Source organism: Solanum pennellii, chromosome 12, assembly GCF_001406875.1.
Source record: "Solanum pennellii chromosome 12, SPENNV200".
Lineage (NCBI taxonomy): Eukaryota > Viridiplantae > Streptophyta > Magnoliopsida > Solanales > Solanaceae > Solanum > Solanum pennellii.
In genome coordinates this window covers 41,205,125-41,218,972 of record NC_028648.1, presented here as the reverse complement: position 1 = coordinate 41,218,972, position 13,848 = coordinate 41,205,125, and the positions used below count along the sequence as shown (strand labels likewise).

The 13,848-nt window shown below is 34.5% G+C and overlaps 1 protein-coding gene across 2 annotated transcripts; it reads right to left on the bottom strand.

Moving 5' to 3' along the window:
* Positions 1-7,834: 7,834 nt before the first annotated feature.
* Positions 7,835-9,672, bottom strand: LOC107006244 (LEAF RUST 10 DISEASE-RESISTANCE LOCUS RECEPTOR-LIKE PROTEIN KINASE-like 2.1). Of its 2 annotated transcripts, none has more exons than XM_027913713.1 (2): positions 8,793-9,669; positions 7,835-7,878 (listed from the first exon to the last, which is right to left on the bottom strand). In XM_027913713.1, the coding sequence occupies exons 1-2, from the start codon at positions 9,532-9,534 to the stop codon at positions 7,874-7,876; spliced, it is 747 nt and encodes a 248-aa protein (XP_027769514.1). In that variant the 5' UTR covers positions 9,535-9,669; the 3' UTR covers positions 7,835-7,873. The 2 variants fall into 2 exon arrangements, with proteins under 2 accessions (XP_027769514.1, XP_015060335.1); XM_015204849.2 differs by lacking the exon at positions 7,835-7,878 and adding an exon at positions 7,998-8,162 and having other exon boundaries at positions 8,793-9,672.
* Positions 9,673-13,848: the final 4,176 nt, after the last annotated feature.

Below are 13,848 nucleotides of genomic sequence, written 5' to 3'. Positions count from 1 at the left end.
TTTTGTAGAATTGCTTAATCAACATTTTTTCTTCAAAAGTTTTACTTAGCACCGAGCGGATCTAGGGATGAAGGCTCACCCATTAGTTGATGACTAAGACCTTTAGGAATTTCTAAGTCACAAAAATACTTGTCACCATACGGTTGTAAGGATCACCCCTCAAACCAAGATGACTCCTTAGTGTCTTTATAGACATTAGCTTAGTGGTACTACAACAGCTTCAATCAACCTCTATACCTTGGCACGGTATATTAGACCTACTTTATGAAAACTATACATCAAGCTCCATGTTGTAGCTCATGGTTATATGTCGATTTATCGTATCTTTTAAATTTTAGTCTCATATATTGCATGACCTTGTAGCTAGTTATAATAGTTTCAGTATGCTTTAGTTGCATATTTTACCACTTGGCCAGTGCATCATTTCATGTTATTCAGTACAACATTTCAGATTCAGTATATCCAGTTATTATGCTTATCATGCATATCCTACATACTCAACACATTTAAAGTACCAAACACATACTCACACTTTATTGTTTGATAATATAGATTGGGGCATTTAGGACTCAAGCTGCAATTAGTACAGCTTCAGATCAACTCAGTAGTTTTATTGGTGTATCCTCATCTTTCAAAGGATGAACTCTATATTTCATTCACGTGTTATGATTTTAGTTTTTTGACAGTTTTCCTAGAAACTCATCATAGTAGAGGCTTTCATATAATCATATTAGCTTGAGATTATGCCTACTCATATACAAGTTGTTTTGACTTAAATATTTATTGCAGGAATCATATTTCAGTTCTATGGGTTAGTTGTTTCAAAATTTGTTGTCGGAATCTTAATGCTATGCTAGACTATGAGTTAGTTTGTGGTCATTTGTTACTCTAACTACTGTGTTATAATTAAGAGATCTTTTCGAATTTAACAATATCGAACTCACAGTGATTTTTCAAGAAATTGACCACCGGCAACTTCAGAAAAGAGATCAGTGGAAGGGATTATAGATTTACATTTCATGGTGTCCAGGCTTTGAGTACACACATTTATAATAGACCTGATCTAGAATTTGATTAAGTTCATCATGACATTTTGCAAAGAGATCCTAAATTGAATTTGAAAAGTTGTTGTGTATGTTAACAGAGAAGCACAACAAAGACAAAACGTGAAAAAATTTAGACCAATCCGTGAAAGTTCAACCATGATGATTCAATGTGATATACCAAAAAAAAAAATCTTTGTTTGCAATCATTATGGTGAAAAAAGGCGTACCAAGCAATGTTGTTATGCGATTATTGGATATCCAATATGATGAGATTTTTCAAAGATATTACGGAAGAACTTTACTGGTAAAACAACAATACTCATACAAAGGAAACTGGGCTAATGTGGCTCAACCAAGTAATTAACTTTGATAAGGTTGATGTTTTTCATATCATTTCCATGAAAAATACATGTATTATTGACATATGAGCATCCCATTATATGACTAGACACTCTAATAACTTACAAACTAAAATTTTATTATGTATGAGGGCTTATTTTATTATATTTTTATTTATGGGACCCATGCTTTATTGTCTTCTTTCACTTTTGTTTATCTTTCTTACTTATTTTTTTCTCTCTCTTTCCTCGTTTATTGTAGATTTTTTTCAAACGTTATATTCCGAAATCAATTTAATTGCTACCTTAGTTTGTGTAGATGAAAATAATATAGCTAATACGTGAATAACTAAAATCTGGATAGCTAATACCTGCATGACTAAACCCTCCATAGCTAGTACCTGCATAACTAAACTCTGCATAACTAATACCTACATAACTAAACCCTGCATAACTAATATCAGCATAACTCTAACCAGTAACCAAACAGCCCCTTGATGTTCGAAGGCTAAAGAAAAATATGATTGTTGCATACGAGACTAGGACACATCTCTTTTGGTTTTCTTAAGTCACTTGGATCAAGTTTTTTTCTACTTTAGCTATTTCAAATTTTCAATGTAATATTTGTGAACTAGCAAAAAGTCATTGAATTCTAATCAACATTGAGATATACTTCTCAAATTATTAAATGATAGTTTAGATGCGATTTCACACTCCGAATAATTTAAATATGAAACTCAGAAAAATGAATAATTTAGATATATTCTGAATGCATATCTCCAAATATATTAAAATAGAAAACGTTAATATAATATCATAAGCCACGAGAAAAGTGTAATTTTATGGAAAAAAATTTTGGGAAAATTTCTAAAATTGTCCTTTTTCTTCCTAGATTTTCTAGCTTTTAGTTGTTTACATATTTTGTTGGAAAGTTAGGCCAACGCGGTTTGAGTAGGAGAAAAGCAAACATGTATGCTGTGAAACTTCGCCACCTATGTTATTGTTGGGTTATGGGTCTTTTTCCCTTCCTATGTGGATAAATAAAAGCCCAATTTGGACCAACCCATTTTTGCCCATAAGCCCATTCTTATGAGGCAAATATAAGCCTATTTAGGTCTTATTTTCAGACACAGAGAGAGTTTTTCAGCAGCCAAAAGAGAGAAAAAGAGAGAGAAATTCGCAGTCAAAAATCCAGCCCTAACAGCCAACTTCAAATTGCGATTCCCGCTTCGTTTCTTGTCCGATTGAGCTGATTTTTGGACAGCATATTATATTCATCTCAATCTTTGATTAGGAACTGACAGAGTTGGATTTGGTGGCCTGCAGCTTCAGTTTTGCTGTCGTGAACAGTAGCTGCGAAATTGGTGATTTTGCTCCTTTAATTCTCTAGATTTGGTGTAATCTTATTTTGTTGTTGCTCGTTGTTTGGCACTTGTTTTGTGGCCAATTTTGGAGAACAATATTGTAACTCTTGGTGATTATAGTGGAGTTTTTGGTCCCGTGATTTTTTACTCTTCACATCGAAGGGTTTTCCACGTAAATCTTGGTGTCTTGTGTGATTGGTTTATTATTGCCTTGTTATATTTGTTTGGTTGAATTACTTGCTGTCTTACTATCATATTGCTTGTGGTTGTTTGTCTTCTCTTGGTTCAAATCGAAAAGGGAAAGTATAGACTTGGGTATTCTTCCGCTGTTATCCTGTCAGGCATTCTTTGTTAGTGCCTTGTCTTTCCCAACAAAGTGGTATCAGAGCATTGGTTATTGTTGATTGTCGTTTTGAATGATGGAGGCAAATATGAGCAAAATGGTGTGTTTAAATGGTAGTAACTATCATATTTGGAAAGGCAAGATGAAAGATCTTCTATTTGTCAAGAAGATGCATTTACCTGTGTTTGCTTCTAATAAGCCTCAGTCTTTGAATGATGAAGAATGGGAATTTGAGCATCTGCAGGTTTGTGGCTATATTAGACAATGGGTTGAAGATAATGTTAGAAATCATATTGTGAATGAGACACATGCCAAAAGTTTGTGGGACAAGCTCGAGACACTTTATGCTTCGAAGACTGGCAACAACAAGTTGTTCCTATTGAAACAATTAATGAATATCAGGTATAAAGAGGGCACTCCTATTTCTGATCATATTAATGATTTTCAGGGTGTTCTTGACCAGCTGTCCGGAATGGGTGTAAAGTTTGATGATGAGATACAGGGACTTTGGCTTCTTAATACTCTGCCAGACTCTTGGGAAACTCTTCGAGTTTCTTTGACTAATTCTGCTCCCAGTGGTGTTGTAACCATGGAATATACTAAGAGTGGTGTCTTGAATGAAGAAATGAGAAGAAGATCTCAAGCCTCATCTTCTTCAGCTTCACACTCCGATGTTTTGGTTACTGAAGATAGGGGGAGAAACAAGTCCAGAGGTCAGAATGATAGAGGTAAAAGTAGAAGCAAGTCAAAGTCTAAATACAAGAATATTACATGTGACTATTGCCACAAGAATGGGCATATCATGAAATATTGTTACAAGCACAAGAGAGATATGAGACAACAAAAGAGAGAAGGCGATAATGAAAATCGTGTTGCTGTTGTTGCTAATGATGATCTTCTTGTTTCTTGTGATGCAAATGCCATTAATCTTGTTCGTGATGAGTCTAGCTGGTTTGTGGATTCTGGTGCTACTTCTCATGTCACGCCAAAGAAGGAATTATTTTCTTCTTATACTCCAGGTAATTTTGGAACGTTGAAAATGGGCAATAATCATGAAGTTGAAGTTATTGGCATTGGGACAGTTTGTTTGGAAAGTAACAATGGTTCCAAACTAGTTCTCAATAATGTCAAGCATGCTCCAGATGTTCGCTTGAATTTGATTTCTGTGGGATATCTTGATGATGAGGGTTATGTTAATACACTTGGTGTTGGCCAGTGGAAGCTTACTAGAGGTTTGATGGTTGTGGCCCGTGGTGACAAGTTGTCTAACTTGTATGTATTTCAGGGCTCCATGTCCAGAGACTCAGTAAATTTGGTGGAGAATGATACTTCATCAGAGTTATGGCATAGAAGGCTGAGTCATATGAGCGAGAAGGGGATTGATAGTTTGGCTAAGAAAAATTTGCTTTCTGGAGTGAAACAAGCAAAGTTGAAGAAATGTGTTCATTGCTTAGCCGGTAAACAGAAAAGAGTTTCTTTTCAGAGTCATCCGCCTTCAAGAAAGCTTGATTTGCTGGAGTTGGTACATTCTGATTTGTGTGGTCCTTTTAAGGTAAGATCTCATGGTGGTGCACTTTACTTTGTGACTTTTATTGATGATCATTCTCGCAAACTCTGGGTATTTCCTTTGAAGTCCAAGGATCAAGTACTTGATGTGTTCAAGAGTTTTCAGGCCTTGGTTGAAAGACAAACAGGGAAGACATTGAAATGCATCCGCTCAGATAATGGTGGTGAGTATATTGGTCCTTTTGATAGATATTGCAGAGAGCAGGGTATTAGGCATCAGAAAACTCCTCCAAAGACTCCTCAGTTAAATGGTTTAGCAGAGAGGATGAACAGAACTCTAGTTGAGAGGGTTAGATGTATGCTTTCAGATGCTAAGCTGTCAGATTCCTTTTGGGCAGAAGCACTTAATACTGCTGCTTATGTTATCAATTTATCTCCTGCTGTTGCTTTAGATGGTGATGTCCCTGACAGAGTTTGGACTGGTAAGAATGTTTCTTATGATCATCTTAGAGTCTTTGGGTGTAAAGCCTTTGTACATGTTCCTAAGGATGAAAGGTCAAAGTTGGATGTTAAAACTAGGCAGTGTATCTTCATTGGTTATGGTCAAGATGAATTTGGCTATCGTTTCTATGATCCTGTTGAGAAGAAACTTGTTAGAAGCCGTGATGTTGTGTTCTTTGAAGACCAAACAATTGAAGATTTTGACAAAGCTGACAAGGCTGATTTTCAGAGTAGTGAGAGCTTAGTTGATGTTGATCCAGTTCCTTTGACTATTGCACCGGAAGAAAATCTTCATAATGATGAAAATCAAGTTGATAATGAAGATGGTGATCATGTTCAGAATGACCGGCATGATGTTGTTGATGCTCCAGTGCAAGATGATGTGGTTGTCCAACAACCAATTATAGATGCTCCAGAGAGTTCTCTCAGACGATCTAGTAGAGAGAGAATTCCTTCATCTCGTTATTCTCCCAATGAGTATGTACTCTTGACTGACGGGGGAGAACCTGAGAGTCTTGATGAGGCCATGGAAAGTGAAGAAAAAGAAAGGTGGTTTGATGCTATGGAAGATGAGATTAAATCCTTGCATGATAATCATACCTTTGATTTGGTTAAGTTACCTAAAGACAGAAAAGCTTTGAAAAACAGGTGGGTTTTTCGGGTGAAACATGAAGATGGTAATCCAGTTCCACGGTACAAAGCTAGATTAGTTGTCAAGGGATTTAATCAGAAAAGGGGAGTTGATTTTGATGAGATATTCTCTCCAGTTGTGAAGATGTCATCCATTCGTGTGGTTCTAGGCTTGGCTGCAAGTCTAGATTTAGAGGTTGAGCAAATGGATGTTAAAACTGCTTTCCTCCATGGTGACTTAGATGAAGAAATTTATATGGAGCAACCGGAAGGTTTTGAAGTCAAGGGTAAAGAGAATTATGTTTGCAAATTGAAGAAGAGCTTGTATGGTTTGAAACAAGCTCCCAGGCAGTGGTACAGGAAGTTTGGTTCTTTTATGAGTCAGCAGGGCTTCAAGAAGACTTCTTCAGACCATTGTGTTTTTGTGCAAAAGTTCTCTGATGGTGACTTTATTATTGTGTTGCTTTATGTTGATGACATGCTTGTTGTTGGTCATAATACTTGCAGGATTCAGAAGTTGAAGCAAGAGTTGAGTAAGTCTTTTGCTATGAAAGACTTAGGACCAGCAAGGCAGATTCTTGGCATGCAGATTGTCCGTGATAGAAAGGCCAAGAAATTGGTATTATCACAAGAGAAGTACATTCAGAAAGTACTTCGCAGATTCAGCATGGACAAAGCTAAGGTTGTCAGTACACCTTTAGCTATGCACTTCAAATTGAGCACGAAACAGTGTCCTTCTAGTGATGATGAGAAGGAAGATATGAAGAAAGTTCCTTATGCTTCAGCTGTTGGTAGTTTGATGTATGCGATGGTTTGTACAAGACCGGATATTGCTCACGCTGTTGGAGTTGTTAGCCGTTTTCTTTCTAATCCGGGAAGAGAACATTGGAATGCTGTGAAGTGGGTTATGAGATATCTCTGTGGCACTTCTAGTCTGAGTTTGTGTTTTGGTACAGGGAAGCCTATTCTTTGTGGTTATACTGATTCAGACATGGCTGGTGATGTTGATACTCGCAAGTCTACTTCAGGGTACTTGGTTACTTTTGCAGGGGGAGCTGTGTCTTGGCAATCTAGGTTGCAAAAATGTGTTGCTCTATCTACTACAGAAGCTGAGCTTATTGCTGTCGTTGAAGCTTGTAAAGAATTGCTTTGGATGAAGAGATTCTTGGGGGAACTTGGTTGTGCTCAAGAGAGGTATGTGCTTTATTGTGACAGTCAAAGTGCTATACATCTTGGCAAGAATTCTACGTTCCATGGTCGGTCTAAACACATTGATGTGAGATACCATTGGATTCGAGATGTGTTGGATTCTAAGTTGCTTGAGCTTGAAAAGATTCATACAAATGACAATGGTTCCGATATGATGACTAAAGCTTTGCCAAGAGGGAAGTTTGAAGATTGTTGCATGGTCGCCGGGATGGCGGTCTCCTCCACATAGTCGTGAGGGGGAGAATTGTTGGGTTATGGGCCTTTTTCCCTTCCTATGTGGATAAATAAAAGCCCAATTTGGACCAACCCATTTTTGCCCATAGGCCCATTCTTATGAGGCAAATATAAGCCTATTTAGGTCTTATTTTCATATACACAGAGAGTTTTTTCAGCAGCCAAAAAGAGAGAAAGAGAGCAGTTTTCGCAGTCAAAATTCAGCCCTAACAGCCAACTTCAAATTGCGATTCCCGCTTCGTTTCTTGTCCGATTGAGCTGATTTTTGGACAGCATATTATATTCATCTCAATCTTTGATTAGGAACTGACAGAGTTGGATTTGGTGGCCTGCAGCTTCAGTTTTGCTGTCGTGAACAGTAGCTGCGAAATTGGTGATTTTGCTCCTTTAATTCTCTAGATTTGGTGCAATCTTATTTTGTTGTTGCTCGTTGTTTGGCACTTGTTTTGTGGCCAATTTTGGAGAACAATATTGTAACTCTTGGTGATTATAGTGGATTTTTTGGTCCCGTGGTTTTTTACTCTTCACATCGAAGGGTTTTCCACGTAAATCTTGGTGTCTTGTGTGATTGGTTTATTATTGTCTTGTTATATTTGTTTGGTTGAATTACTTGCTGCCTTACTATCATATTGCTTGTGGTTGTTTGTCTTCTCTTGGTTCAAATCGAAAAGGGAAAGTATAGACTTGGGTATTCTTCCGCTGTTATCCTGTCAGACATTCTTTGTTAGTGCCTTGTCTTTCCCAACAGTTATGACTTCAGATTTAGACGAAGCATTGATATTGATATGAAATTTTTTATTTTTACTTCAGAAAATTGTTATGTAGCTATATGAAATTTCTTTTTATCTTATTACAAATAAATAGGACCCAGATTATGTGTATTCAGAACTGTAAAATTTGAATCCACATAAAAGTAACCTCACGCAATTATTGAGAAGCTAAATAAAAAATTTCCGTCCAAATGCTGATAGTGATAGGGCTATGATATTTTCTGACAAAGTCAAAATTCCAAAGTCAGCTAGTCAATGAACTTAATATTATTTTTTTAATTCTCATAATTTTTTTTAATTACATAATAAAAACTTTAATAAAAACTTTAAAATATACTCTTTTCTCATATTGATATGACTAAAAGAATTAAATCAATAATATTTTTCATATAATTTTTAAATATTTAAATTTTATAATTTAATATATATTTCAAACTTTAAATAAATTGATTCTAAAAACACATTGGAAGAAAAATATGATCTCAGTTAATGGCTGTCCTAGTTAACACCTAATCCCTGAAAAAGGAAATGAGAGGAAGAAGTCTCCGGGTTGCATCAACCATTTGATCATAAATAATTAATGCAATTGATTAAAAGTTTGAACTCTTTTTTTTTTCGATCCACCGTGACGGAGTCAGGAATTTAATAAAAGGTTATCAGAAATAACAATTTGTTATATTAAAGGTGTCCAAAATATATTACTTAATCATTTCGTATATTATTTTACTTATATATATGTGTTATTTTTTTTCGACCAAGGGTGTCCAACTACGGCATTGAGGTATATATATTTTGATAAATTGAATTTACTAATAGTATAAAAAGAATTAGGTTGAAAGAAAAAGGCGTACCTTTGGTGTTGCAGTTATCAAATTTTACGGTTCCATCTTTGCAGTAGCACAAGGATTCGTGAGTTGAATTGTTGTAACCGCAACGCCCCTGTGATGCCTCACACTCTACGCACTCCGTTGCGTTCACCCAATGCAATAGAAACCCCTCAACCATCGCCGCACCAATTCCTCTAGTAAACCCATCCTTTGTCACAGGCACCACCACTTTCTTCTCACAAATTCTAGTCCAATCGAAATCTTCCTCCTCCTCAGCATGATATGACTTGTTCCCATTGGAGTTTAAGCAATCAAATGGATAGGCAATATTATATGAATTAGGGGAATGGATACAGTTGTAATAGAAATTAACAAACAAATCAAGCTCCGAATATTTCAATGGCAAGTCTTCATCTAGAGTAACATTATGATGTACTCTAGGGCATATTTTGTTATCAAGAGCATCAATATCCACCAGATTAATTGAATAGACACTGTAATCAATATTCGTAACGTTGTAAGAGTCACCGGAAATATATAAAATTGAATCGATTTGGGAGCAATTGATCCCAAATCCTGGGTAACCACAGTATTGTGGAGAGTCGGAGTTGTACTTATCAAGTCTCCAAAAAGGATATGAAATATTAAGGCCATTATCGCAAACAGATGAAGGGCAGTAACCAAATGACGTAGTATTATCAGCTTTACTGGAGTTGATGATGAATAGAAAAAAAAGAGAGATGAAGAATAATTGAGTTGGACACATTGTTAGATGATGTTTGAAAATTTGCAAATTGATTGTGGGTTACATGTAATTGTACTACCAAAATAATGTAATTATAATATTATTTTTTTTATATCTATTTGACTTGGTCGTCATGGAGGAATTAGTAGGAAACTTGGAGTGGGGTTGTTAAATTTCTTTTTTATACCTTATAGTCAAGATGTCAAGACAGTAACATATTGGAATTAGATAATTTGGTATGATTGTGATTTATGTGTTGGATGATAATAAAGACTTAAAATGGAGAAGAAGTTGATAGGCATGTGGAAAATATTTATATATATAGTTCACATTGAAGAAAAATTATACTCCCTTCTGTTTTATATTAATTGAATTTTTGAGGTATTTTATATTTTTAAGAAAAGTAGATTAAGATATAAATGGAACATAGTTTTCGATTTTTATTCTCATTAATTAATGTAATTAGTTGTAGTTGAACATAAATTTTAGTCTTCTTTTAAAAAAAAAATTAACTTATAAAGTTTTATGAGTGTGAATCTTTAATATTTTACATGTGCTACATTAAAAACTGATCTTCAATATTTACAAATAATTAACAACGTAAAGATTCAATGTATGAAATACAAAAGTTATTAATTTCCAAACTAAATTTGAATGAAGTACAACAAGAAGAAAAAAAAAGTCAAGCAGGGGATGAGTTGAAACATGATTCCAAAGAGAAGAAAAAACGAAAGGAGAAATTGCAAGGAGGTTTCCTTAGTTTTGAGAATACACTATATATAAAGTAATAAAACATTGTACTATTGGAAGAAGACCAAGAATTTCTGAATGGTCACTCAAATATTGAGAATATTCGATGAAAGTTGTTTTTATTTTTATTTAACAATATAGTAATTCAAATGTTTTTCTTTTTAGAAATACTAAGAGCTTGTTTGGCATTAATGTTAAAAATATCTTTTTTTAAAAGCACTTTTTAAAAATAGTTTTTGAGAAAAGTATTTTTTGAAAAAATAATAATGACTTAAGTCATTTCTATTGCCTTAAAGTTATTCGCATATTTCATTTAAGAACCTCAATTAATTTTTGTAACTATTGAATACCTATAACCTTAAAATTGATACATATTTAACATTTTTTTAACAATCAGCCAAAATATGAAATGTGTGTGCTCACTATGACATGGCAAATTGATAAATCAAATGATGACATGTGATATTTGAATTAAAAAAATTATTTAAAAATAATATTCTAAAAATCACCATTTTAGCCTATTTAACTGACTCGAAAAAATTATAAAAAAATCTAAAAAAACCCACCCACTCACCCTATGGCAAACCCACCTTTACCTCTCAAGTGAATCGCAACTGTAACATTCTCAATACTCCACAGGACAATCCCTCCCTCAATTTATATTTTTACTGTAATTTTTTTCTCTCCGTCTTGTTGAAAAACTCTTCATTTATTTTTAACTAACGATTTTAATTAATTCATGTGATTCTTTATTATTGGATCATATTGACATAAGTATATGTTTAGATCAAACCTTGAAAAAAAAATGAAATTTTGCTAGAAAACGATGATGGTAAGGGGGAGGGAGGGCTGGCTAAAGAAAAGTGATAGAAGAGAAGGTGGATGGCAATAGGAGTGACGCTGTCGATATCCCCGAAAATCGGTGAAGCCAGAAAAATGTTACAACTAAAGATAAAGAAGAAGAAAGAGAAATAAGAATATTGACTGGAGAAGAATACTTCCTTTTTGTTTTTAAATCAATCCTATTATATTAATTTAGGAATATAAGTTAGATGGGAAAAAAGAAAAAAAAACTATTTTCAACAGTTCTACTCGCTTAAAAGAGAGTGAAACACACAATTTTGCCATATCAACATTTTGTGTCTAATAAGAATGACTTTTCAACAAATAAGGTGTTCAATATGAATAAAGATTTATGTGTTCAAGTGAAATAGACAGACAACTTTAAGAGTTTGTATATGACTTAAGCAAAAAATAATTGTGTTACACTAATCTTTTTTGACAGTTAAATTACAAAAAAAAACTATTATTGATGTACTTTATTTTAAATATCCATTATAAAAATTATTTTTATTAAATTAAAACGTACATGTTTAATTTTTTCAATCAATATTATACTTTTTGGGGAGGTTGAAATCTTTAGTTGCCAATAGTTTTCTTTTTGGCAAAAGTATTCATTACCCCCCTGAACTTGAAGCTTTTTATTCAATGTACACCTAAACTTTATTTTGTTTCAATTACCCCCCTGAACTTGCTTTTTCATCCTACACGTACACCTTTTCCGTCCACTCAATATGATCGTGTCTACACGCGCATGACACGTAGATAAATATTTTACCACCTAGATAAATAATTTACCACCTAGATAAATAATTTGCCACCTAGATAAATATTTTGTTACCTAGATAATACCGACCTTCAAAATTCACAAATGTTTAAACTTCTGAAAGAAGCTTCTCGATTTTCTCTGAACCTCTCTTTGATCTTCCCTAAACCTATCTTTGATCTTCCCTAAACCTCTCTTTGATCTTCCCTAAACCTCTCACGAAAGTGTAATCGACAAAGTAACGAGTAGATTTGTGCCATTAGAGAGTTCGTGAAGTGTTTGGTCGATTTTCTCTAAACCTCTCTTTGATTTTCCCTAAACCTCTCTTTGATTTTCTCTAAACCTCTCACGAAAGTGTAATCGACAAAGTAACGAGTAGATTTGGCAAGTGTAATCGACAAAGTAACGGTAGATTTGTGCCAGTTGCAGTTCGTGAAGTGTTTGGTCGATTTTCTTTGGATCTTGTCTGAAATTGTGTCTACAAGTAAGTGATTATCCACTCGATTTCGCGTAGGCTTGATGTATTGTTGTCTGTTTTCTTTACTTTTTCATACATATTTTGCCTATTTTGCCTATTTCGTTTAACGTTTCGCCATAGTTTCCGATTGAGTTTCCGATTAGGGGTCTAATACTTTTCAACTAGAATTTTCACTTAATGAATGTATTATTATGAAGCTTTTTACCTTATTCATGCATGAAATTTAGGCTTTTTGGTAAAATTAAGGTTCTAAGTATTAGGGTTTCTGGTATTGTTAAATGGTGGGGTATTTTATAATTTGTTTAAGTATATTGTGTGGGATGCCTATTGTATGTTGATGAGTAATACATCTACTATCCTAAGTACCAATTGTTGCTTATGTTTTGGTGTTATTATATATGTTTCGATTTTGTTGCTTGCATTGTACAATATACTGATTATTATTGTGGTTATAGGTTGACACTATGACTAATAAGTACCTCAATTTAAGGTTCAAATTTGGGGGTATGTTGGTGAGTGAGGTAGGTCCAGTATATGTTGGGGGTAGGACTGAATATGTAGATAATGTGGATGAAGATCATTTATCAATTCCTGAACTTGCAGATTATGCTAAGTCTTTTGGGATTAGTAAGTTAGGAAAAATATATGCAGCTCCATCTCTAGGAGGTGATTTAATGGAATTGAAAAATGACATGGACATTTGTAGCATGGCATTATTTATGCATGATGGGGACACAATAGATATTTATGTGTGTGATAACACTATTCTGGATGATGTGGGTCCCAGTGAAGGTCAAATTAGTCAATCTTTAAGTCAAGTGGTTGAGTCTTTTAATTCACCTGGGGAATCTCTAACTGCACAACCAAAAAAATCAGATCTAGGTTTAGGTTCCTCTTCTTCCTTTCCAGCTACTGAAAGACTTGAAAATAATGGGATTGCAAGGGTCGAACAAGAATGCCAACAAGAAAGTGATGATGATTATTCTTCAATAGATTGGACTGATACTGAAGAAGAAGTTGAACCAACTATCCAACAAGGAACTGAACCTTCTATTCAACAAGAAGTTGAGCCAATTACCCAAGAAAATGCAGAGGAAGACATAGACAGTGATTCTGTCTGTTCTGACCAGTCTATTGACTATGATAGTGATGTGCATGAGGAGTTGAAAATTGTTAAGGAAGATGTGAGAAAACTTAGAGAAAGTAGGAGGAGAAAGAAGAAGGAAAAACCAAAAGGATTTTTAGGTGAAGTTGGATTTGATGAAGGGTATGAGGATATTGAAAAAGGGAAAAAGAATTTCAAGGGTAAGCCAACAGAGGATGAGCCATACTATGACAGTTCTGACTGTGATAGTTTTAAAAGTGATGAAGAAGAACCTGTTTCTGATGATGAACTTGAAGGAGGGAGTTTAAGGGGGAGAAAGAAGAGTAATAGGGTGGTATATGATTCTTCTTGTGATATTGTAGTATGGCAGTGTGGTTTAATATTTGAAAGTGTAAA

Bases quoted from the DNA above. Each gene is read 5' to 3' on its own strand.
- LOC107006244 (XM_015204849.2), bottom strand. From the start codon at position 9,534: ATGTGTCCAACTCAATTATTCTTCATCTCTCTTTTTTTTCTATTCATC. The intron at 8,163-8,792 runs GTACGCCTTTTT...TGACTTTGTCAG, and splicing joins TGATAACTGCAACACCAAAG to AAAATATCATAGCCCTATCA.